We start from the raw sequence: 25,515 nt of genomic DNA on the forward strand, positions 1-25,515 counted from the left end.
AAACCTTTCAGGTGACTATAAAAGAGGACTAAAACTAAATGGAACTGTATTCAAGACCATGACTAAAACTAAATCTAAATTCGCTGTCAAAATGAACGCTAGTCCAACCCTCACTCTCTGAAGCCCTGTTTACACACATGCTGCTCGTCACAGCAGAATGGCTTTTGAACATGGAATTTTCCATCGAGACAGTAACACGCACGCACGCACGAGCACATGTGCACGCACGCACGCACGCACGCACACACACACACACACACACACACACACACACACACATACACGCACGCACGCACGCACACACACACGTGCATGCACACACCTGCTGTACATACAGCATACAGCATGTTTGTATGGATCTCTTTATTATAGATTTTTATTACATTAATACAATGGATCAGTTTATTACACGTTTAAAATGATAGAATAAAAATAATAACCTCCATACCTGAAGGGCATGTCCTGCTCCAATGTGCAGAATAATTGTCTCTTCGTTCCTTTGCACCCTCGGTCCGTCTCTCTCTCTCTCTCTCTCTCTCTCTCTCTCTCTCTCTCAGAGTATAGTGGATCAGTATTCAGCTCACACAGTGCAGTGTGGATGCTCCCGCAGCTTAAAATGACACTCCAGGCTTTCCTGCCTCAGAGTGCCGCTCTGCATCTGAGTGGAGGGCTCTTCACCCGATGCACGCACACACGGACACACACACACACACACACACACACACACACACACACACACACACACACACACACACACACACCACACACACCCCTCTGTCTATATGACTCTGGCTCCGTCGCTGCAGTGCATTCTGGGATGTTTCTGTTTCTTTCTCATAGTGCTTCTGGTTGATAACTTCCTTCTCGTCTAATCCTGCACTTCAATATGAATAAATAAAATGAGAAAAAAAAAAAAAAAAAAAAAAAGAAGGGATGCTTGGAACCAGACTCTCGCTATAATCCCCTCCTTCGCCCTGCAGACAGAAGTGACATTGCATCGCCGGATGCTTGAAATGTACACAAGGCATGTAGGTAAAACCCTGCTGTGTATTGTGGAGTCGTTTTCGGGGGCTGAGATCTCTTATTTCCAATAGGAAAAAAAACTTTGTTCCAATGGATCCAATGTGGTTATTATTTAGTCAGCTCTTCTTACTTTTGTGTGACACCGGCTGTAGTATTATGATGAAGTATAGGGTGAAAGTAAAACGTTGACATACGGAGATACCGGTACAAGGATTCTGCCCGGCAGCAGGGATGGGACGGCGGATGTTATGTTCTCTGGGACATCTTCCAGTGAAACATGAGCTGACCGTAATGGTCTGTCCTGACACGGTTCTCCATGCGTTATGAGCCTACGGCTAGTATAATCCTTTACTACCCAGAATCCTTTGCGGGTGGAAGTGGCGCAGGAGGTAGAGTGGCTGATTGGGAATGGGAAGGTTCCCTGTTCGACCCAGACACCACCGGATATAAATCAGTGGTTCCTAAAGTGGGGGTCCGGGGACTCCCAGGGGTCCTTGAGGGAGTTCCAGAAGGGTCCCCGGCTAAATTATAGTTTGGAACCAAATGGACCCTTATGGGTTTATATAACGGGTCCAGTTAAATTGACATTGGTTTTAAAATATACGCTGTGTAACAGCCCTTGGCTGTTTTTGTTATTATGTTGCTTGTTAGAGTGTGTTTGTCCATCTGTTCATTCACACTCTGCCATTTAAGTGTTCATTCCATAATTCTGGGCTCCCAGAGCCATCCTGCTGTGTCATTCGTTATGCATTGAAGCCACTTTGTAACTTATTTTGCCATTGAGTATTAAATCCGATACTCTTTTTGAGCCGTGTTGTTCTTTCATACAACCCCTAGACTTGAACAGTAACAACTGTAAATTGGGGGTCCCAGAGATAGATATGCCATTAAATGGGTGTCTGTACTAATGCATGTCAAACAGGGTGTCCTTGAATTTAAACGGGTTGAGAATCACTGGTAGAGCTGTACAAATCTTCCCTTATGGGGGTCCCTGGGACCCTGGCATACAGTATCTCTTCAAATGAGGGTCCGCGGGCTAATTATAGTGTCAATTTTGGCAGTCGTTGACATGACAACGGAGGGGTCTTTATCACCATGAAGGGCTGGCGTCAATTATCCTGAATGTTATTACATGGTTACCTAACGAAGAAATTAATTAATTGGAGCAAAAGTAACAACAAATTGAAGGATTTCATTGCTTACGGCAATGAAAGCAGCCCATTAATTCATGCCAGGTGGGTCGGGTGCAATATGTCGCCTCGGAAAACAAGTGTTGATAAAATAGATTCAGTTGCTGCACTGTATATTTCTCGCTTCAAATGTTTTCAAAAACATGATGCTTTAGAGCAAGGTCTGTCTCTATGTGTGTTTATATAATCTTTATTTCAGACAAAAGTCCATAGCACATAAAATCAACATGCAAAAACACAAGAAACAATCAACATAGGAAAAGGATAAAAAGCAATTAAAACAATACAAAGTACAGTAGTGCAATAAAGGTCCATCCTATACCTAATCAGCAGCAGCGTTTGGTTACATGGCTGTCATGTTGGATGCAGCGTAATCTAAGCAAGCAAGCACAGCAGGAGCTCTGTTCAACAGTCTGTATGGGGCTTTGATTAGAGAGCGGTCTGTTATGGCGCATCGGTCATTGTTCAGAAATAACACACTGCTGAATTCAGTGATTGACCAATCAGAATCAGGCATTCAACCAAGCCGTGTAACAAATTGTGTTAACATACTGAGTATGTTAACACAATCTATCCATGGAGTATATGTCATATGCTAACTACTACTATCGAGCACAATATCATTTTATTCACTAAAGAAAATGACATAACATATAGCTTTAACAGCAATAACCTTGGGAACGAGACATGCGGCGTCAGTACTGTGGGGATAATTATGTCAACACTTTTTGAAGTAGCATCATCTTTATTGCAACGCTTGACGTTAGTAAAGCAATGACCCGGTGTCAATTATCCCATTAAAACCGGGGGAAGCATCCGCGTGCGTCGTCTATTCCAACAATAGCGGATGTACAAGCTCGTATACACATCTGCCATTTTGTGAACGCGTTTGAACATAATCTTGAAAGCGTGAGAACTATGACTGATTCCCGAAGGCCTTTCATTTAAATCTATAGGATTGGCCCGCAGGTCTCAGTGGGTTATATTGAGGAGATGTCCTTGAACGTGCTGAAGAGGGAGCTGTGCATAAAACCGGGAACAAAAGGCAGAGAGGAATGAGCCGTACGTCTGAATGAGTGCGTTTGAAGTGATAACCTCCTGAGTGTTTATTTGTTTACAGCAGACTAGATGACAGGCCTGACACTATAGACAAGGAGCCAAGAAGCAGACACTGGGGGGGGGGGGTGGTTAAGATATCGCCCGCTGTTGGGTGGGAACCTTGTATGTCATGGGAAAAAAACAAAAAAGAACACAGTGGTGGAAAAAGTACAAACATGTTTTACATGTTACAATATTAAAGAGTCCGGTATAATAACAATAAATAAAAAACTATTGCTATTAAAATTTGCATAGAGTACAAAAGTAAATACTCATTATGCATTATTGTCACATGTCACAAGAACGTGTATAAGAGTCTTTTGACAATAGCAGGCTATTTTCAAATCGCTGAAATGTATACAGGGCTGGAATTGGTAATGTGTTTTGTATTCAAGTAGTGCAAGTAGAAGTATTGCAAATTATAATTATTAAAGTTAAACACCTGAGTTTAATTGTACAGTAGGCCTACTTGGGTAAATATACTTACACGTGTAAGTATATATTACTGTACAAGATCCAATTTGTTTGGTGATGCTCAAACTGTGGCCTGGTGCCCACTGGTGGGCCATGGGGATATTGCAAGTAGGCCTTCAAATCACCCATTTAGACCTGAGGACCTGATTCTACAAATGTCTTAAATCATGGCAGTTTTCAAAAATAAAATCTATGTCAGTCATTTTCAAACGTTCGGTCTGAATTCAAAGATTTGCGCCACATTTCACACATTTTCTAAAATAGCAGATCTAACTATAGTGTCACGCAACAGTAGCAAAAAAATTGTCGATCCGCAAGCTCATAACGACTGCCGCGTTGTGAAGGATAAAGTGGTTAATCAGATTTAGAGTATCCATCCATCCATCCATCCATCCATCCATCCATCCATCCATCCATCTATCTATCCAAGTATCCATCCATCCGACTCCCTGTAACTCCCTCAAAGAATCATGGAGGTCCCGGACCCCCATGAAAACCAAATGAACACAATGTTGGAGGATTCAACACACACAGTCATCTCCTTGACTTGGGTAGATATGTGGTTTTCGTATATTTGGCTTTATTTTTGGTATGTTGGTTTTTTTGGTGTAAAATGTAATGTAAAATCTGAGGACAGCCTGTCATGGTCCTGACCTTGATCTGACCTTGAGCCTGTGTAAACGAGGTCGATTGCTCCCTATAGGAAATAGAGTCCTCCAAGGGTCAAAGGTTAATTAGGTATAGCAACGGTAAAGAACGGGAAGCGAACCCCGAGCCACCCTGGACCCCTGAGGTCAAAGTGGAAGGGTCGCCCGCAGTCAGGTGCAGCCACGTTCCCGCTAGGGCAGACATTTCATTTTATTGATTTATTGGCAGTATCAATAATCAAAATAAATAATAAATAATGTCCTATATGGACACAGCATTGCATGCATTTAATACTCTTTGAACTTTATTCTCAAAAACAGCAGAAACAAAAAGTTAATCGACAAGCGCACAGCGCATCGTGACGCATGCAACGAAGGCGCTGTGAGCTTGCAGATTGGCTACTTTCACTATTTTATTTTTCTATGCCAAAAACATAATTCAGAATTATCTCAAATAATTGCGATCAGGCAATTATGTGTAACTAGTCCATACCCGTTTTGGGATATGACCCACCCCCTCTCTATCTAACAGGCTATCTGTGGCACACCCGTTATGTGCAATGCTCAGCCAATAGCAGTGCAGAATGACACACCTTCCAGCCAATCACAGTGCGCAATACGCGCAGACGATTCCCGGCCTCAAATGTTGATGGCACAATTACTATAATTATTAATTGGATAATTGTGACAGGCGGCATAGTTGAAGGGTCCCCCCCTGGCAGGACACACGTGCGCATGTGTGCACGTGTGCCTATAGCTCTGATGAATTAACGTACTGTTCAAGTTGTTACTGGAATGCACAGGTTGGAAAGACAGACAGGCAGGCTGGCAGACAGTCAGACAGACAGACAGACAGCAGGTAGACAGACAGAATATAAAGCAGCAGTTTCTTATTCCTTTTTTGATTTAAATTGGATAGTGATTTAAATTAGAGTAATAATTAATGGAAGGTGGGGTTTGCGATGCCGCTCACAGATTACCTGGGTCTTGCTAATTAAGTCTGGGGGAGGTTAAACTAAATGGGACGGGACTATTATACACGCAATTAGCGCTCGTTAATTTTAACTTTTTTAACTTGCTCCCGAGCAAGGCCTCTGTGACACCAAGTGCTAAAACCGGTTCTCAATGTTGGGTCGGGGGACCTCCATGGCGCCACACGGGACTGTAACTTTGAGTTAAATGAAAATCACACCCGTGTGAACCGAGGTGTGCAACTCCCCCCCCCCCCCCCCCTCTCTCTCTCTGTTTCTGGCGCCCCTTACTGGCCCCTACTGGTGCATACTGGCTCGCATTAACGTCACATAGGTGAACAACACATAGGTGAATACGGACACACGGACATTGCTGTTCCTTGGAGTGGTTGCGCCACTCAAAGATTATGATAATGTACACTCCACTCCAGATCGGGTCCATTAGGGGCCTGGTTGGGCCCCCCGGAAACCAGCCGTTGAGAAATGGTGTACTAAAACTATGTATTGCTTCTAGGGTTCTCCCGATCCGATCATGTGAACAGAAACCGGGGGCTGATCACGTCATTTCCAAATGATCGGGATCGGATTGGGAGCAAAAAAGTCGGGACATCAAATTTCAATAATTGCTTCTCCCCGTTCCTTATTGGAAGAGCCACGTAAATATGACAGAAATTATAATCCTGTCACGGATCATGAGGTTGTGTTGAGCAGTTGAGAAGAACAGTCTGTACTGTACGTCCATAATTTATTTTGACCCCTCCCTGACGAGGCCTATTTGTCCTGAACCCTTATCTAAATTGCATACTTTATGCTAATTGCTTTGCTGTACAAACGGTACAATATTGCAGTTGGCACTGAACATTGGAACATACAGTAAAGGACATTTATGTTTGTCTTTTAGTCTTGGTAAATACACAATGCACAGGCAAATATGACAAAATATAAAAAGAAATGACTGACAATGACCTGTGCTGATAAACACAACACATAATGTACAAGCATACTCCATGGCCAAAACAGGACATCATCTCAACAGCTTGATCATTTTAAACGCATTAAATGACATTGGCTATGTTTGGTTTCCCAGGCCAGAACTCATGGGTCAGTATAGCACCTCCTGGGCAGGGCCCAAATGAGCTTGTGAGAACCTTATGTAAAAGCGAGACTGCAGTGTATAATGGAAACAAAGCCAGAGAGCCTGATATGGTTCATTAGTTGTAATGGAATAGAGCCATTAGCCTTGGCCACGTGTGTGTGTAGTGACTCTGAGCCATGGACGGACCTTCCGGTGGCAGGTGGTGGTCTCCACATGGGGTCAGCACAGCCCAGTTGGAGCGGCATGATCCTAACACACACACACACAAACACACGTGCAAACCCACGCACGTGCACATGTACAGTATAAACACACACGTACAGAAGCATGCACGCTTGCAGCCGCGCCCACACACACCTGCACACACACACGTACACACGCTCGCATGCGCGCGCACACACACACACACACACACACACACACACACACACACACACACACACACACACACACACACACACACACACACACACACACACACACACACACACACACGCACACACACACTCATCCTCACTCTATGTGTACTGGCCGACCTACAGTCTCACAATGTCACATTTGTTTTTATCTCTGTCTGTCTCCCCACCCGCTCGTGCTCTCTCTCTCTCTCTCTCTCTCTCTCTCTCTCTCAGGGTGGATTAGTTTGGTTCAGTTCCCTGAAGTAATCCTTTTCTTTCCCACCTGATTCACTGACAACAGGCGGCTGTCAGTCTAACGTGCACACGCACACACACGCACACACACACACACACACACACACACACACACACACACACGCACACGCACGCACGCACACGCACGCACACTGTCTTCCAGTAGGGCACATGACCTCTCGCAGAAACCCAAACAAAACGAGGGAGGCTGCCAGTGTTTTCTGTGTCTCTGAGGAGCGCACATGCACACACCTCACTTCAGTCTGTCTGCCTGAGGCCTCATGTCTGACAGTGCTAAAATATCCACTCTGGTGTTTTCACTCAAAGGCGTCACATATGCAGTGTTGCCCTGTGCACATAATGCAACAATACATATTTACTTCATCCATCATTTCCATCTATGCCAGCAGCTAGTCACCATCAGCCACTGAAGTAGTGTGTGGGCGGTGTTTGACTGCAGAAACACACTGCCCTTCTTGCTGCATTCTTGTCTATGAAAACACCAAAATACAGTGGCTGATAGAACTGGTATAGAGGAAATGATGGGTAAAGATATATTCATACATTGATTGTTTTATGAACACAGATCGAAGTTGCATAGTATAATGCCTTTAACAGAGAGAGAGAGAGAGAGAGAGAGAGAGAGATGAACTTTTCACTTTTAAGAAGTAGTGAAAATAGCTTAGTTTGGTTCCTAGGGAGATATACAATTCTCCTCTTGGGAACTAGTGGTTTAGAGGGTTTAAAGTTAATTAAGCAATATCACAGGAGAGGGTGTGCTTGACCGTGATTATTGGCACGGCAGCATTGCTGCAGGACCGAGGCTTTAGCTGAGTTCCGTAAGCAGCGCTGAAGTGCCAATAATCTATAGGTGAAGCACACCCTTGAGTGTAACGTAAGCGATTATACAACAGTTGCCCTTAAAAAGAAACACGAGCTGTTGAGACGAATAACAGTCCAAGTCCAAAATGTATTCTGACCCCTCCCCGAAAAGGCCTATAGCTGTCCTGACACCTTATCCATCATTTATACATTATGGATAATTAGTGTGAACGTAGACTGTTATTCGCCTCAACTGAATGTCATTGTAACTAAGATATTCGATTGGAATCCATATTTCTATTTAGCCGATATACGACCACAAATGTCCTATGCAAAACTGTCTAGCCACTCGGCCGACTATGCCCCCTCTGCGAGACTCGGCACAGCTTGATTTTGTGTTTTTACTAGGTGTTCCATCGTGCTCATCTAAGCACAGATAGATGGCTATTTCAACCAAACAGATTGCTTCCTTGAAACTACCTGTTGTATAACAGTCCTTAACGAGGATGTCAGGCCCCTCAAGATGCGATGGATTTGAGGTATAATCCCCCTGCTGACTGAAGCCTCCATCCTGTCACCTGCATGCCAGCCTTGTGACAGGTGTTCATTAGTAGTTCCAGAAGCGAGAGCTGTCACCTCAAGTCGTTTGTATAACCCATTCAGGCCTGACGTCGAAATTAAAAAAAAAAAGCTTTTAAACATTGTTATAATTTAGCTATTGAAATTATTTTAAAAAAAGTTTTCTAAATCATGACAATTTTCTGAATGATTTCAAGCACATTAGCACATAGCACGCCATGTGCTTGTGCTTGTGCTATAACCATGGTTTGCAATATGAAAATGATCTGATATATTTTTAGACAATATTTCCGACGAGTATTTTTTTATTGTGGTATGGCTACTTAAAAGAGCACTTCACCCATTTTCAACATTATATAATCTATATTCATCTAATTGGTCCTCACTAATTCATGAGACCCATGCATGCAGCTATTCTGTGGCTGCCGTGTTAAGTGGTCGGAATGGGTGGGCCACGTGTACATTTCCCAGAAATAATGATTCTTCCAACCGCCCCCGCTCAGTTTTGGACTATTTGCGTCAGTAAGTAGGTCAGAGTGGTTTATCGTCAGTATCAGCAGAGCAATGAGGTGGTCTATCCCCCTTTTTACAGCAACTAGACCCCTGGGAGATATAGGAGCGCCATGCACATCTACACTCAGCTCCCACTAACAAGAAGAACAGTAGTTTTAACAACTGCACAACGCGTGTGCAGCCACTATGTGGGCGAGTGTGTGACTTGTCAAGCAGCTGACCAAATTGGCGGTCTACTTAATACTTTCAGTGCCATTGCCGAAGCCCTGGAAACTGCCCATAGATCCGAAGTCCCGTTAGTCCGAACATGCACTGCTCCCGTGCTTGCTGTTAGGTTTATGTTTGCTCCCGTGCTTGCGGTTAGGTTTAGGTTAGGGTTAGAGATAGGGATAGTAATTTCGGAACAATGAACCTTCTGACTAATGACACGGCACCGAAGCCTCGGCAATTGAAGCCTAATTTTGATACTGACACTTGCCGCCTTTGCCGAAGCCCTTCGGCAATTGCGCTTTTATAGTGCATTCGATCGAGCGACCCATAATGCTACTCACGTTAGCCGGTCAGCTAGCTGTGTTGTTAGCACAGCACTGGATCGTTCATCTTAGATCGTCGTCGCCATAATAATCCATTCTATCCATTTCTTTCAATCACCAGTATCTCCTATTCCTTGTCCCAGATGACATTTTGGTCAAAACAACCTTTCTTTGACGGCACAGAGCCGTCAATGTGGAGCTCCCCCAGAGCTCCGGTCTGGATTCACATTGTCAACAAGGCCGGCCCAGCTCCGTGTAGATTCCCAGTTTAGGTATACTGCTAACTGACCGCGGCTTTTCAAAATAAGAGCTCAAATTAAAATAATGCTGGCGTGAATTAGATCCTAATCTTTCAATAAATGCTAGCAGGCAATCGGTCTCACCTGATTCATTGTACTTCCCCGTCAGTGCTGCCACTGAATGTTGTTGTGTGTGCTTTGTTTGCTCCCAGCACCACCACCACCCCCCAACACCGGTAGACTCTGCTTTCCCTAAGGGTTCTGTTTTCTCCAGGGAAGGTTTGTTATGGATGCATATATAATCCCCAGGCTGCTCTTAATGGTTGTCTTGTATTGTACTCAGCAGGGAGTAATCTAGGCTGTATAGCAGAGCGATGAATGACAAGATAAATTGTTAACCATATGCTACTCATCAGTGGTGGAAAAAGGGTGCCGTGTCATTAGTCAGAAGGTTCATTGTTCCGAAATTACTATCCCTTTCTCTAACCCTAACCTAAACCTAACCGCAAGCACGGGAGCAAACCTAAACCTAACCGCAAGCACGGGAGCAGTGCATGTTCGGACTAACGGGACTTTGGATCTATGGGTAGTTCCCGGAAAATGTACTCACATTGTTAATTTATGTTTTGTAATTACAATCCAAATCTACAAAGTAACTATTAATAAAAGTGTTCAAATAATTGTAGAGGAGGCTCCAAGTAAAAGTACAATATTTGTCTCTGAGATGTAGTGGAGTATAGTCAAAATTGTGCAGTACATGCACATGTACTTATTTGCTTTCCACCACTGCATTTTATAAATGTTATAAATATTCTCAAACTATTGTTAGTCTCGATCTGTTATCTGAACTCTCGTGAACCTTCACATGAGACATGACAAACGTTGAGCCGTCGACCTACTTGGCGGTCGTCTATGTTAAGCTTGCTATGCGACTCATATGCCGCGTCGCGGAACCCAGAAGCCTGCGATTGTGCAGGCGAGCGATCTGTCGACGGAGTTACCGGGTGATGGCGTGCTTTTTGTGTTTGATCACTCCCACGCTGATAGATTTAGATCCTCTCCTGAGTTCTACTCCTCCATCCGTCTGTAGTAGTGCTATCGTATTCCTCCAATGCAGCAGATAATATCACATACAGTATCATATTCCATACAGCAGATATCAGAGAGCTCCTATCATCATAATGGATCTACAGGCACATGTACTATATATACTGTATAGCAGCCCGCATGTGATTATCTTCTGTGTGCACATTTGGAATGAGTGCTCAGATTACAAATATGTGCGTAGACACAAGCATCATGCTGCATGCACTACATCTGCATGCACGCACGTACAACAACAGTACTCTTATAAACCAAGGAGCACACTTAGCATTCTTTGTGTGTTAAAATGTCGGACTATGTCCAAACAGATACATGTCCAGACATGCTGAAGGTGGTCTGAATAGGACAGGTGGCAATTCTGAGGGTGGTCTAGGGGGACAGGTGGTGATCATTATGTTCTTATGAAGGGTGATCCGTGAATGGGACATGTGGTGATTATATAATATCATCTTATAATGAATTGCATTTTTATAGCGCTTTTCCAAGTGCTCAAAGCGCTTTCCAATGGTTCATTCATTCATACATTGGGAGGTGAAGCGGCGAACAGTCGACGCCAGCGTCCTCACTTCCCACATTCAGACACCAATGGTGGCGATCTCACACCGACCAACTCATTGGAGGCAATGTAGGGGCAAGACAACATAGGGCATAAAGGGTAATAGGTAACATTTAGCCAATATGCATATTTCCCTCTATCATCCACTATATTAGTGTGCTGGTGTGTTTCCTTGCAAAATGACACATCCCTTGGACTGTATTTTCATTTTGTTCCACTGTTTATGTTGACATTTCAATTGTTTTTGTTGACATTCATCCCTTGCAGGGACATCTCTTTCCATGGGGGGAGCTTCGCCAGAGCTCTTTGATCCCTTTGAACTTCAAAGTGGCTGCGCACTTGAGTTGATTGATTGGGCCATAAAAGGGCCAAACTTGTTCTGTACTCGTTAAAGACAGCTACCCGTCAGAAACGGGAGGGAGAAGTGTGTTTGTACACACAAAGACTTGCCTAGTATCCCTTTAAGGTGAATTTTGACTGACACTTTGCACTAGCAGTATCGCTTAATTGGTGCGAGGCAGATGCAGGGAGCTATGACGCACTTCCGTTTTTTTCCCTAGCTCAAAAGCAAAAGATCAAAAGCAAATGCGCTAATGCTAGCGTTAGCTCGCAATAGCTATTTTTCTCCAGAAACGTTTATATTGTAATTGTGATGCATCGAAACATCTGAAATGAGACTTGAACCTCGCAGATCTGATCATCACCACGGACAGTGCCATATAGTTTCCGAGAAACTAGGCTTTTAAAACGAAGCTTAAACAAGGTAACAGGGCAGACGGGGAGGTGGATGTGAGCTTGTAGATGGGGTGTAGGCCTAACGGTGTTTTTTGCTATTCATTGTACGGCAAAATATATTCTGCTTAAAGTGGTTAAAATAATAATGTTCCAAAATCTGACTGCTGGCTTTCTCTAAAGCATAACTCACAGCACTTTTCCCACTGCATCACCGTCGGCGAGAAACCTTGTACATGTCAATGTTTTCATTTCTTTGTTTCCCTGTAAACCAATGCCCTACTTGATCAGGGTCGATGGATGGATTGATGGATGGATGGATGCTTTATTGATCCTGAAGGAAATCATTCACACAAATTTTGCAAAAATAGCCAATCTACAAGTTCATGTGACCGGCGTGTGCTTCTATACCGTAGATCGGGTATTTTTGAGAACTTTTCGAAAGTGGAAATTAAATGGTTACATACGTGTCTGTGGGTGTTTATAAATATTGGACCAATGAAAAGGAAAAGCAAGCAGCTTGTGACTAAATAATAACTGCATTGGAGCCATTTGGAACACAAGGTATAATCTTTCTCACTTTCTGAAGGATTTTGGACGTACAAGGTTTCCACCTCAAGGTGGCAATTACTAACGGCTAACGGGGGACTTCTTATTTTCTCTTTGATTGAAGCTGTTAACTATGTGCTGCTTAAGTTGATCCTCACCTCTTGTCGGCGTAATTCGGCAGCGGATTTGTGAAGAAGAGCTTCAGTTTATATTTCTTCTGCCGCAGAAGGGGGATCTGCAAATAAGGAGATATTATTCTGAGGTGTTATACCGCCGTGTTTAGGATGAATAGATATCGCAGATCAAATCTCGGCGGATGCCGTGTGCTGTAACGGCCTTATTTTAATCACTTTCGACTTTCTGAAGCTTTCTAGATCTGCCATCTTGTGGCAGAGTGTGTGTGTGTGTGTGTGTGTGTGTGTGTGTGTGTGTGTGTGTGTGTGTGTGTGTGTGTGTGTGTGTGTGTGTGTGTGTGTGTGTGTGTGTGTGTGTGTGTGAAACCTTCCAAAGGAAGGTGTGAAAAGCAATAGTATAAGTGTGTCTGAAAGTGAAAATGTGAAATCTCACTCACTTACTTCCTCCTCCCTTCCTCTGCGTCTCTCTCTCTCTCTCTCTCTCTCTCTCTATCTCTCTCTCTCTCTCTCTCTCTCTCTCGATCTCGGGACGAAAATGCACATTGTGAGTGTATGGGATTTTTCCACTGGTCCCAATATCACTAAAACTTACCCCTAAACAACTGCCTGTAGAAACACCTGCCTGTAGAAAGAAGTGGGCAGGGAAACAAACTATGCTAAACTATACTAAACGTCTATGATGTGACGTCACTGAGCAATTAATAATAACAACATTGCTATAACGCAATGTCTTGAAATGGTAAGATTAGAGATGTCCCGATACTGTATCGTTATCGGGAAAAGTATCGGATCTGCCCTTATTTGTCATATCGGGTCATATCGGTACCGGTGAATATTCCAGTCTAACCACTGATCTGACCCCTGGCTAAGGGGTTGACAGTTTGACACTATGGCAGGTAAATACAATGTTGGGACATGTTGGAGTTTGTTTTCCAGTTGCCCAAACGGCAAGTGCACATTTGAGTGAGGAGTCTGCTATAAACACAACACAAGATATATAGCTAGATACCTATAAACACAACATGAGATCACGACACAGGTATCGGTATTCGGTATCGGCTAACACAGACATTGAGGTATCGGGATCGGATCGGAAAGCGACAGCCCTAGGTAAGATACAACGAAAAACCCTGCCAAAAACGAATACTAATCTGGTGTTCTGCTTCCGAAATCAAGCTATTGCACAACACCATGCATTCTAATCTTTAATCCTATTATCACGGTACTTCTAATTTTATGATGAACTCATAACGTATTTTGTGGTGAAACAGTGAGACTGGCTTCACTGCTGCAGTCATTTACAACAGGACTGTATACCGCCTCCTGATTCTCAAACATTTTCATGTTAACGATGATTTTTTTTCCACCCTAATACATGATCCTCAGGTGTTATTATTATATAAGGAGGAAGATTTTTTCAAAAAAGTGTACAGTATTTGTAAAAAAAATGTTTTTATGTGGACACGCCCACCAGTTCATTAACCCCTTTTGGTGTTTTAAGCATTGTTACCTATTGAAAAATGGCAAATCTACAAGCTCGTAGTGCGGCACTGACTGAGTGCCGCGCTACGAGCTACGAACTCCGAACTCCGTTACAATTATTAGTCCCGTATTCAAAATGCACACAAAGTAAAAGTACAAACGTATCGGCATCAACATGTACTTAAAGTACTAAAAGTAAAAGCACTCATATTGCAGAATGTTCCATTTCACAAGTTCAAAATGTGTACAAAATCTTTTGAAAAAAATCTATTTTCAAATGGTGCAACATATAGGCCTATAGGGTTGAAGTGGTTAATGTATGTTTTCTAATCTAAATTAAAACTCCAAAGTAACTATATAACTAGTAGCCTAACTAAAGTTTTCAAATAATTATAGTGGATTAAAAGTGTGCCAAGTTTTTTTTGGCTCCGAGATGTAGTGGAGTATAAGTAAAAGTATTGGAAATTGGAAATACTCAAGTAAAGTACAATTGCCTCAAAATTGCACATAAGTACTGTAGCCTACTTAAGTAAATGTACTTAGTTACTTTCCACCACTGCCAAAGTGTCAACCCCACAGTAGCATAGAGTGCTGTAAGTTCTATAGTTCCAACTGAATCCTGTGTCTCAGTATCAACCAGCCTCCCAGAGAGCTCTTTGATTTATTACAGTCAAAAAGAAACCGTGGTGGTGCATGTCTCCGTGCAGCGCCGTCTTAAATCCGGCAACAACAATTTTCCTTCCACCCCCCCCCCCCCCCTCCCTTTTAAATTATTTAATTTTCTCCACTGCAAGACAGCTTTATAGTCTTCTTCTCAGGCAAATTAACCCATTTAGACCTTCTACAAATTCCTTCAAAATCATTTTGTTCTGACACTTTCAAGATTCGTCAAGAAATGTTCCAGAAATAGCAGATGTACAAGCACGCGCCCACGCACAAATTTTAAAATGACACAGATGCAATTTCCTGGAGTGAAAGGGTTAAGGGTATCCTTTTTTTTTTGGGGGGGGGGGGGATATTACCCATTTAGAAAAAAAATTATAATAATTCTGCACTTTTACTTTGGTTACTTCAAGTATATCTTGCCAACAATGTTTACTCAAGCCAAATTCAGATTATAGGTCCTTCACGTGACACAGTTTTCCTTGTCTTTCTTTACCCCACTCTGTTATTGTTACTTTTACGTTAAAAAAAAAGAAAATAAATGTGCGTACTTCTTCCACCACACTGACGGAATGTGCCTCTTTCTTCTCCATCTAGATGTGAACGAATGCGAACGGGAGCCTTGCAAGAACGGGGGCAGCTGCACAGATCTGGTCGCCAACTACTCGTGCGAATGCCCGGGAGAGTACATGGGCAGGAACTGCCAATACAGTAAGTGACGACGGCGTCTCTTCTCTCATCCTTCTCCTGTGGGAACGTGTCTCCAACCCTCTGTTCCTGTTTTCACACTACCAAGAACTACAGTATAGGCTATTGTGTCTCGTAGTCGTAACGTGGTGGTTCTCAACCCCTGGTGGGCCACAAGGGTATTACGAGTGGTGCAACCTATTAGGCTCTATGCACTATTGGAAATATATTGGGCCTCTTCCTTACTTCATTCACGTTAACAGAGATTCTAATGAAGGCTCTGTTCCATAGCGCTGTACCGCCTCACAGCTAGAAGGCCCTGCAGGGTTCGGGGGCACTGTGGGTGTGTTCTGTCCTCCGTGTCATCAGCGACCATACCCTGGGTGGGGTTGGCGAAATGGCCTTTCTGTGTGGAGTTTGCATCTTCTCCCCATGTCCCCTAGGGTAGGTACACTCACAAAATAAACATATATTGCCTCCCTCTGGCCAGTCAGGGTGCCTGATGGAGGGGAAAGGAACTCATGGAATGACGTGTTCCATCTATACGCGCTACGTCCAAACAGGGAAACTCCTGTCAGCTGAAAAGAAGCGGTTTGGACTCCTCATAGAAGGAAGCATGATGTCAGACCGTTGCTCTCCCCAGGTTGGCAGAGGGAGTGTAGCGCCCAGGATTACATGATTAGATAATTGATTAAAAAAAGGCTCTGTTCCATTTAGTGTAGCAAAAAGTGTTTCTGAAACGTGCCAATGTGCAACATTGATTCCTCATTAAACGGAGAGAAAGAGGGTATCCGCACATTTCTAAAGTTGCAATATAAGGACTTTTAGGACCTTCTTAATTCCAAATTGTCAAATATTGCGTAAGAAAGATGCAAACATTGTGCAAATAGCCGATCTACAAGCTCACAAATCACAATGCCTCGCAGTGTGAGGAGTTGTGAGCTTGTAGATCGACTATTTTCACAATCTGTGGAACCGAGTCAAACTAAATGCCTACAATTCCAAGTGCTTGTCAGGGTCACTGATTGTTGGTCCCCCATGCAGTTCATTATGATAATAAAATTCAGGTACATTGTATTTTAAAACTTTTGTGTTCAGTATTTAACGTCCAAGCACAGGTCAGGAATCTGAATAAACTTTTTATTGTCACATAAAATATTTACAGGCGTAAAAAAGTGGGTGAAATTTGTTGTTTTCAGTAAGAGAAAAAAAGGTCGGGGGTCAGGGAGCGCGCAAGGAGAAAATAGATTAAACCGTAAATAGAAACATGTCGAGAATAGGCAAAAATCTAATATCAACACATAGGCCTACAGTATACCACATAATCATAATGTATAATCATAATCATTATGCATAAGCATAATCCAGGTGAAGAGTATTTTGTAAATGAGGTTAGTCGTATGGCATCTGGTTCAGTCAATTTCACGAAAGTTACCGTAATTTCCGGACTATAAAGCGCACCTGAATATAAGCCGCACCAGCTAAATTTAGGGAAAAAAACAAATGTGTACATAAAGCCGCACTGGACTATAAGCCACATAGAGGCCATATAGATAGATTTAGAAGGTCCCCTAGTGGCCGCTAGATGTACAAATCCATAGATTAGCCGCACCATTGTATAGGCCGCAGGGTTCAAAGCATGGGAAAAAAGTAGCGGCTTATAGTCCGGAAATTACGGTAATTCTTTCTGCCTTTCTTTTTGAGGGCCTCCTATATACAGCACATCTCATATTTTGCCATTGACAACGAAAGGAGAAATGAGGTCAAATGTCCGCCTATTATGACGTCAAATTGAACGATGACAAGAGCACCCCTCACTTCACAAGGGTGTGATTTTTTCTTTTCTTTTTCAGCAGAACAAGCTCTGTCCAGTACATATTTTTCTTCCCCCCGCCCCCTTGATAGCTGATGACAGTGTGACTGTGATCATATAGCCTTACGGAGGTTTCGACCAAACAGACTACATTGACCCTCATTTCACAGCGTGAAAATAGATGTTAACGGGCTATGAATACATCTAGAATACACAACCGTTGTACATTTGCACCAGTTAATTTCATCGCCATTGGGTGGAAACCTGGTATGTCCAAAATCATAAATGTTCAGGAAATTGGGGGGCAAAGAACTGGTGTTCCAATGGATCAACTCACTGTATGGCTTTTTCGATTACATTTTTATAGCAAAAATAGCCAATGTTCAATCTCACAATGTACGTGAGCTATCGGCTATTAAAAACAAAACAAAAAAAATGAAAAGAGATGTTGCAGGATGGCGAAGGGCACCACATGAGAAAAAAGTTGAAAATGGGAGATACAGGGTTTTCGTTCGACTGCACCGTTTTGTTATTTGTTTCTTGCCTCACTGCATAATGTGGACTTTCACCTGGCTCTCCACAAGAGCTCTGTCATTACGCCGCTCGTCTTGAAAGCAGCGTTTACAAATGATGTGATTTGATTTTGTGAGAGCTGCCATTATCCCAGCGCTCACATGACATTTACGCCGGACCAGACACCAGGGAAAATAAAGGGATTGGATGATCACTGCAGGCAAAGATGGCTGTTTACTGATGCTGGGAAAATAAGTGTGATGCCAAGGCACCGGTGGGGAAAAGTACTTTTATGATTAGTTTTACTTAAAGGGATAGTGAGTGCTGGTTTTCTGTTTAACTTAAAAGGGATGACCCCCCCCCCACACACACACACACACACACACACACACACACACACACCAAAATATACAATAAAAAAGGTAATGGAGAGATAAGGTTTCTGCCGGACAGAAACGATATACTGTAACCTATACAGAGATGTAATGGAAATTGCAATTTTGGCTCTCCAACAGCACTGTTGGAGAGAAAGTCGTAATATAACATGTTGCACTGACCAGCTCTCCAGCGTTGGCTTGTTACCCCACTGGAGTTACTAATCTAAATCTACAAAGTAACTCGTAACTAAATGTTTTCAAATATTAATGGAGTAAGACGTGCAGTACTTGCCTATAGAGGTGCAGTGGCGTAGAAGTGTGATATATTGACAAATTGACATATTCCACTAAATAACTACCTCAAAATTGCAGTGTCTTGAGTAAACATACTGTTAACAGGGCAGGTTGTTTGGGATATTTCCAGAAAGACAGAACTGAAGGTTTGACTGTATCTTGTATCTTTTTACCACTATGGCCTAATCTATTCTAATATATAAACACATTTTAATATTGTGCTTGAACGCAAAATTCAATTAGTTTGTCGTTGTCATGTTACCGTATGTGATTATCTGAAAGCATTGTCTCAGCAGTAGGCCTACTCACTGGAGATCACATTTGTCAGATACAAAGCAAGGTGCGATCGGGTTCGGGCTATAACGGAGCTGCCGATCAGGGTTATTCATTATAGAGAAAGGCAGCGTTTCCCTTTGTTTACATAACAAAACAATATGGGATTATTTTTGATGGTGTTTATTGTGTCCACAGTGTTTACCTGAAGAAAGACGGCGGCCTCTCGCTGCATTGTGGTGTTTTCACTGTTTGTTTTGGTAGAGCCCTTTAACTAAACCTAATGAAATAACAAGAACTAGAATTGACAATACATTTTAGATTAAAATAAATTAACACTTTCCTTAGTTCTAGTCTTTGTCAAAAATCCTCAAAAGTCTGCAAAATAATAGCTGATACATGAGCCTATAACAAGTAGAGGTTTTGGACAATCAAGGTTCCCACACGACAGCGCCCATGTTTAGAATGTCCCTTTCTTAAATTAATCGGTTTATTATCAGATAGTGGGGCAGAAACCCATTTCACTTTTGTTTATACTTGCCTGTGTGAACTAAACCTTTCCAATTTGACAACGGTGAAATTGGAAAGTATGGCGCTTTTAGGCCGAGTGAAGTTTAGACACATTGAAAGTATAATATTCACACCCGTTCCCGCTCTTTCAAACTGTCGTCGCTTCACTCTTGAAGTGACAGCCATGACGGAAGTTGTTTGAATGATTCATTTTTGAAGACCGTGTGCGCACACCGCGCAGCACTTTGCACTTTCTCAATACAGGGAAGCTGTCACAACAAAACACTGTCACTGTCGGCTCGAAACCTTGTATCTCTATTGTTTTACTTTTCTTTTCTTGTCCTACTTCATCATGCGAGATTGTCGGCTATTTTAGCTATAATATAGCTAAAATATATATATATATATATTATATATACTTTGTGAAAGTGGCGCAGTGTGTCTGTGGGTTTTATGAACAATGAACCAATGAAAAGTATTAACAAGAGCTTGTGACTACACTGGATCCTTTTTGTTCCCTATGTTTTGGACGTTGTCGCTGTCGACAACGTCCTGAAAATAAAATAAAAGCTTTTAAAATAGACGATGTACAAGCTCACAGCGTCACGGTGAGTCACACTGTGAGCGGCTATTTTCGCTAGTTTAAAATAATTTAACAAAAGTGCCCGGACCACTATGCCAGTGGTCTGGGCACCTATAAGGCTATTGTAGCCTGACAGCGTGTTGCGGGTTCGAGTCATAATCCTGACGATCTTTGCTGCGTATCACCACCTGTCATTTCAATAATAAAGGCGTACAAAAAAAAAACGTACAAGGTTTCCAGCCGACAGTGAGAATTTGGCAGCCTATAATAAACAATGCATTTGAACGTCACGCGAGAGAGACTCTTGAAAAGGAGCCATTAGGTCGTTCAGGTATCTGGTTAGGATGCCTCTCGGTCATCTCCCTATAGGGAGGTCCTTGATGGTCCAGTTGGAGTAATCACATTGGACTGGATAAGCGGTTGTAGATGGATGGATGGGTACAAAGAACTAGCACAACAAGCGTATATTGGCACGTCAACAAAGATACAGTGAGGCACAAATAGATTTTATCCTCTGAAACCTGTCTTAAGTTCATTGAAGTAAAGAAAAGTGCTTTCCAACTGTCAAATGTGTGCAGCCCAAACACGGCACAAATCGACATTTCTTTTCAGCTCCACGCTGCTATGATGATCATTCTTCTGTGAATTGAAAAGCCAATGTCGTCAGGAAAGTCACGGGGGATGGTCGTGTTGAGGGGGGTGGTGGTGTGTGGTGGGGGGGGGGGGGGGGGGGGGGTGTTGTTGAGGAGAGTCAGCAGCCCGGGGCTCTAGTCCATGAATACCTGACAAGATGAAGAAAAGCTAACAGAGAATGAAAGTGGCAGACGGCAGCGTTTTTTGAAACATAATGAACACTGACACGCTTAAATGGCAGAGGCATGTCTAGAAATCCTCCAGCGCTTTAAACATTTCAAGCCACGTAAGTTGATGCACACGGTTCCATTTCTGGGTAGAGAGTGGTGTTTTCAGTGGTTTACAATAAGAGGGCGCTCTACCACAGCCTGTGAATGAGCCCAGGATCAAGGAAGAAGAGTACACCTAGAAATCACCTGATCACTTTTTTAAGATTGTCTCTTTTTTCAACACTGGAATAGTCTTGATCACAGCACATCGAAGAGCTGTGTTTGAGTCACTCCAGCAAGCCACAACAGTCTTAACACCTTTTGTGCTAAGGACGGACGGGTATACACACCTTTGCTATTTAAACCGCAGGGTGCCTATGACATGTATACTGTAGGTGTCTTTAGGCCCTTTTTAAATATATCTAACGGGATCGCTGATCTTTTTTGTTTTATGGCCATGCCCTCTTCAGCGATCCTAGACATGTTTTAGATACTTTAGATACTTTAGATATGACCGTGCGGTAGTAATGGAAGATTATTCCTTCCTGGTTTTGGGGGATAATGGAAGGCGGGGCTTTTCAGAGTAAAATAAAATCTGCCTCGTCGTGCTTGGCACTATATAGCGCCATTATTTTGAAGAATTCCGGCGCATACAAGGTTGTAATCCTGTGGGGTGTGATGGCCAGGCTATTTTTTTTGTCAGACAGATTGTAGTGCTGTGTATTAATAAACAGCTGTGTAATTGGACTTCTCGTTTAAAACACACTAGTGAGCTTATAAATTACCGGCTCAAATGGTGCGAGAAATTGTCTTATCCCCCCACCCCCCCCCCCCCCCCCCCACCCCACCGTAATTCAAGCTCATTGACCTTGAATGACAGCAATTTGTTCAGATCGGAGCAGATGATGCGCTGCAGATAGCAGCCAGACGCACACTGCTGCCTTCAGGTTCCGGGAACGTGCGGGTATGCCCACACTATCCAGACAGACAGACATACTAGAGTAAGGATATTAGAGAAAAATATTTAAAACTTAACGGGATATTCTGCATAATGAGTACTTTAAATGTTGGTACTTATTTTTTTATTATGGCAAGTACACGTTGAATTCCTTTTTGTCCTTTTTAGTATTGCAGTATTGATACTTGTACTTAAAGGACAACTTTTTTTTTCAACAAAGGTTCATGTAGTTGTTATTAGAGAATGTAAAAGGTGGGTGTCATTTATTTATTTTATATTTTTCATTAGCTTTCTTTTGTTTTAATGTTTTTAGCTATTTATATATATATATATATATATATATATAATGTGAATTTAGGGCGATTTCTTTATTGTTATTTAATATAGGCTAGTCCTACTAGACCCCATGTAATTACATCTGGCCACAGTAGTTGTTTTCCCATAGTCTGAATGAACAACTGGAACCCATGCCATACTATGTCTCGTAGGCTCAATCGTTTGTCAGGTGAAGGAATAATTTCCTGGGGTCTAGTAGGACTATAGTAAATAATAATAAAGAAATCGCCGTAAAACGTTGTAAAAAATATTATTTAGCCACTTGAATGTCCCTGCCCCCTGTCAAAAATAGCTAAAAATCATTAACAGTTTGACTGCGGAATTAAATAATAATGCCTTGGTTAACTGCCTAGATTACACTTTGCCAACATCATCGTTCCTTTTCATGAAAATCTGCTTTAAAATGGTGTGATCCTTTGTCACACCATTGGTCAACAACACAGAGCGGAGGAGGAACGCGCCCGCTCATGCGCACCACAGCCACCATTGGAATGCATTCAACCTCAATTTTCCAGAACCCTTTGCATGCCAGTACGTTTTTCCAGTGACATCATCAAAACACGGCACCTATCCCACTCTGTCCGATGGAAACCCTGTAGGTCTTAAAACCTAAATAGGCTCAATAACCTCACCTTTTACTTTCTCTAATAACGGTAACTCCTTTTCCATCTCGCCCCACTATTCTACCTAGATGTAAATTACAAACATAATTCATGTTGGTGATTATATAAAAGGTATTATCATATTCATGTATCATTGTTAAGTTCACTCTGTATATCCACGGGCATAATAGCATGATGATGCCATTACAAAACATGGGCTACATGGAAGAAAAAAATTAACTGCTAGAAGGTCCTAAATTAACTTAAATAAGCAGTCACCGTCTCTGTCTCATGTTATTCTTTCTTAATTTTAGTAGTAGGCCTATAGCAGAGGTGGGAGGAAGTCCCTATGTTGCAAGTCCAAGTCGAGTCTCAAGTCTTTGCTCTCAAGTCAAGTCAAGTCTCAAGTCTTTGGCATTCAAGTCCCAAGCAAGTCCAAGTCCTGAACTTTTAGTTTCGAGTCCCAACCAAGTCCTAAGCATTTTGTTTCAAGTCCCAACCAAGTCCTTACCTTTTGTTTCGAGTCCCATCAAGTCCTAAGCATTTTGTTTCAAGTCCCAACCAAGTCCTTACCTTTTGTTTCGAGTCCCAAACAAGTCCCACCAAGACATAATACTAATTAATGATATGTAAAGATTTACATAAATCATGAGCATCTATTGAGCCATTTAGATCATGTCAAAGGTCATGTCTCACCGAGACACAGGATCTGACACAAATTAAATGTTTCCCCTGAGCAAGCAGGCTATTATTATTACAATGGTAAAATGTCATTACTTGCACTGAAAAGGTGTTCAAATCCAGGGTAGAAGAGGAATGTTACATAATGCCTCGATCCACTTTTTCCACTCCCGATCCGATACCGATCTAAAATCATCAAAACCGATCCGATAACTGATACCGATCCGATATCGATCCAATCCGATCCAGCACATATTTAAGTCGCTCTATGCTTTCCCAAATCTGTCAGACATTTTTTTATCTTTACCTTTTATTACAGATTTTATAGTCTGGAATGTTGAATCAGGATTGATCAAGTGATAATATTATTACTCAAAACAGAGAACAACACCTCCCCAGAACAATAGTCAACAAACAAGTTCCACATGAGTATAGGTTGAGAATAACTGACCCATTTATTTTTAACAACTTGAGCCTATACTTCAAATGTGGAAGTGTTCTAGTGACAAATTTATTTTATTGTATTCTATGCCTTTTTTTATCCATACTATTTATTAGTATTATGCACATTATGCACAAAATTTTAAGGACCCAGCAATTTGTATCTCTGTGACCCCAAATTATTATTTTGTATTTGTTTATATTGTAAAATCAATGTCAATTAGAGTGTACAAATGGAACCTATCATTTGGCTGGGAGTGGGGACCCCTGATCCCCAAACCGTGCATACTGTCCTACAGCTACACAGCACACTGTCTGTCCGTGACAATGGAAATAGTGTCTGTTTATTTAAGCATTGGTTAGCACTTAAGCAGTTATTAGCATCATAGCATGGTCTGTCACATAAGTATTGACAAACAGCGGTCATATTTGTCAACCAACTGTTGGGGACTGTGGGGATATATCATTTTAAGAACATGAGCATGTCGTCATGCTCAGCTGTCAGCTTGTTGCGCTGTTCCGTCTCTCGTCTAAGATGTTGACGCTAATCAATGCTAAAGATTAGCTTGCATGGAGCTAAGGCTGAAACTTTGCTGCTGTTGTTGCCACGGTGGCGAATCCATTTTTGCACTCGGCTGTTGGGTCTTTTTTGTTTTAGAATATATAATACTCCCATGCGGGAGCGGCTGTCAATGTGGCTTTCTCCACACTGAGTAGCAGCGCGCAGTAATAGCTAGTGGCTAGCCTAGCAGCCTGCACTGTGCAAGACTGCCACTGTGAAGTGTGACTGGGGCTGCCAATGCCTCTGTAGCGCACACTGCTGGAGGAATAAAGTCCTGGAGTGGAGTACTAGAATGGACTGGAGTGGAGTGCTTGCAGTGCTTGGAATGGATCGGTCATTTTCGCTGTAGTCCGATCCGATCCCGATCACGTTTTTTGGCTGATATCGACCCGATATCCGATCCGCGGCATCCCTTTATATACAAATACCAAACTATTTTACATGTCATAAAAAAGATAATCAGATGCTGTAAGGTATTAAGTGACTTGAAAATGTTCAAGTCAAGAGGGCTCAAGTCAAGTCAAGTCTCAAGTCCTTGGCGTTCAAGTCAAGTCAAGTCTCAAGTCTTTGGCATTCAAGTCCCAAGCAAGTCCAAGTCTATTTTTGATTTGATCAAGCAAGTCTAAAGTCATCAAAATCGGGACTCGAGTCCAAGTCGAGTCTCGAGTCTCAAGTCCAAGTCCCCACCTCTGGCCTATAGTATAGAGATCGACCACTATACAATGAAATAAATCTGTATACAAGATCATTTCAGAGAGAGAGGGAGATACTAAATGAACTGTTAACTACATTAACACATTTTGTGGGGGCGAGTTGGTAAATCTTCTGGTATTCCTAATAACAACCGAAAACATGAACCTTGGTTGACAAGTACAAAACGTGAATAGCCTACTTTGTTTCCACCACTGCCGTCCGCACATGAACTTGATACACTGCTCTCCCATCTTTGTTTCTTTCTTCTTTTTAAACACTAGAATGTCTCACC

The 25,515-nt window shown here is 42.3% G+C and overlaps 1 protein-coding gene across 1 annotated transcript in view; it reads left to right on the forward strand.

Annotated features, from left to right (window-relative positions):
• LOC310872011 (EGF-like repeat and discoidin I-like domain-containing protein 3) overlaps window positions 1–25,515 on the forward strand; it is a gene marked incomplete at its 3' end in the record, with an annotated part of 237,840 nt that overhangs the window by 106,205 nt on the left and 106,120 nt on the right. The window contains 1 exon segment of the mRNA XM_083783672.1: window positions 15,656–15,769. Within this exon segment, the coding sequence (XP_083639798.1) occupies window positions 15,656–15,769 (114 nt within the window).

This window comes from Protomyctophum parallelum (assembly GCF_964188405.1).
Source record: "Protomyctophum parallelum genome assembly, chromosome: 15".
NCBI lineage: Eukaryota > Metazoa > Chordata > Actinopteri > Myctophiformes > Myctophidae > Protomyctophum > Protomyctophum parallelum.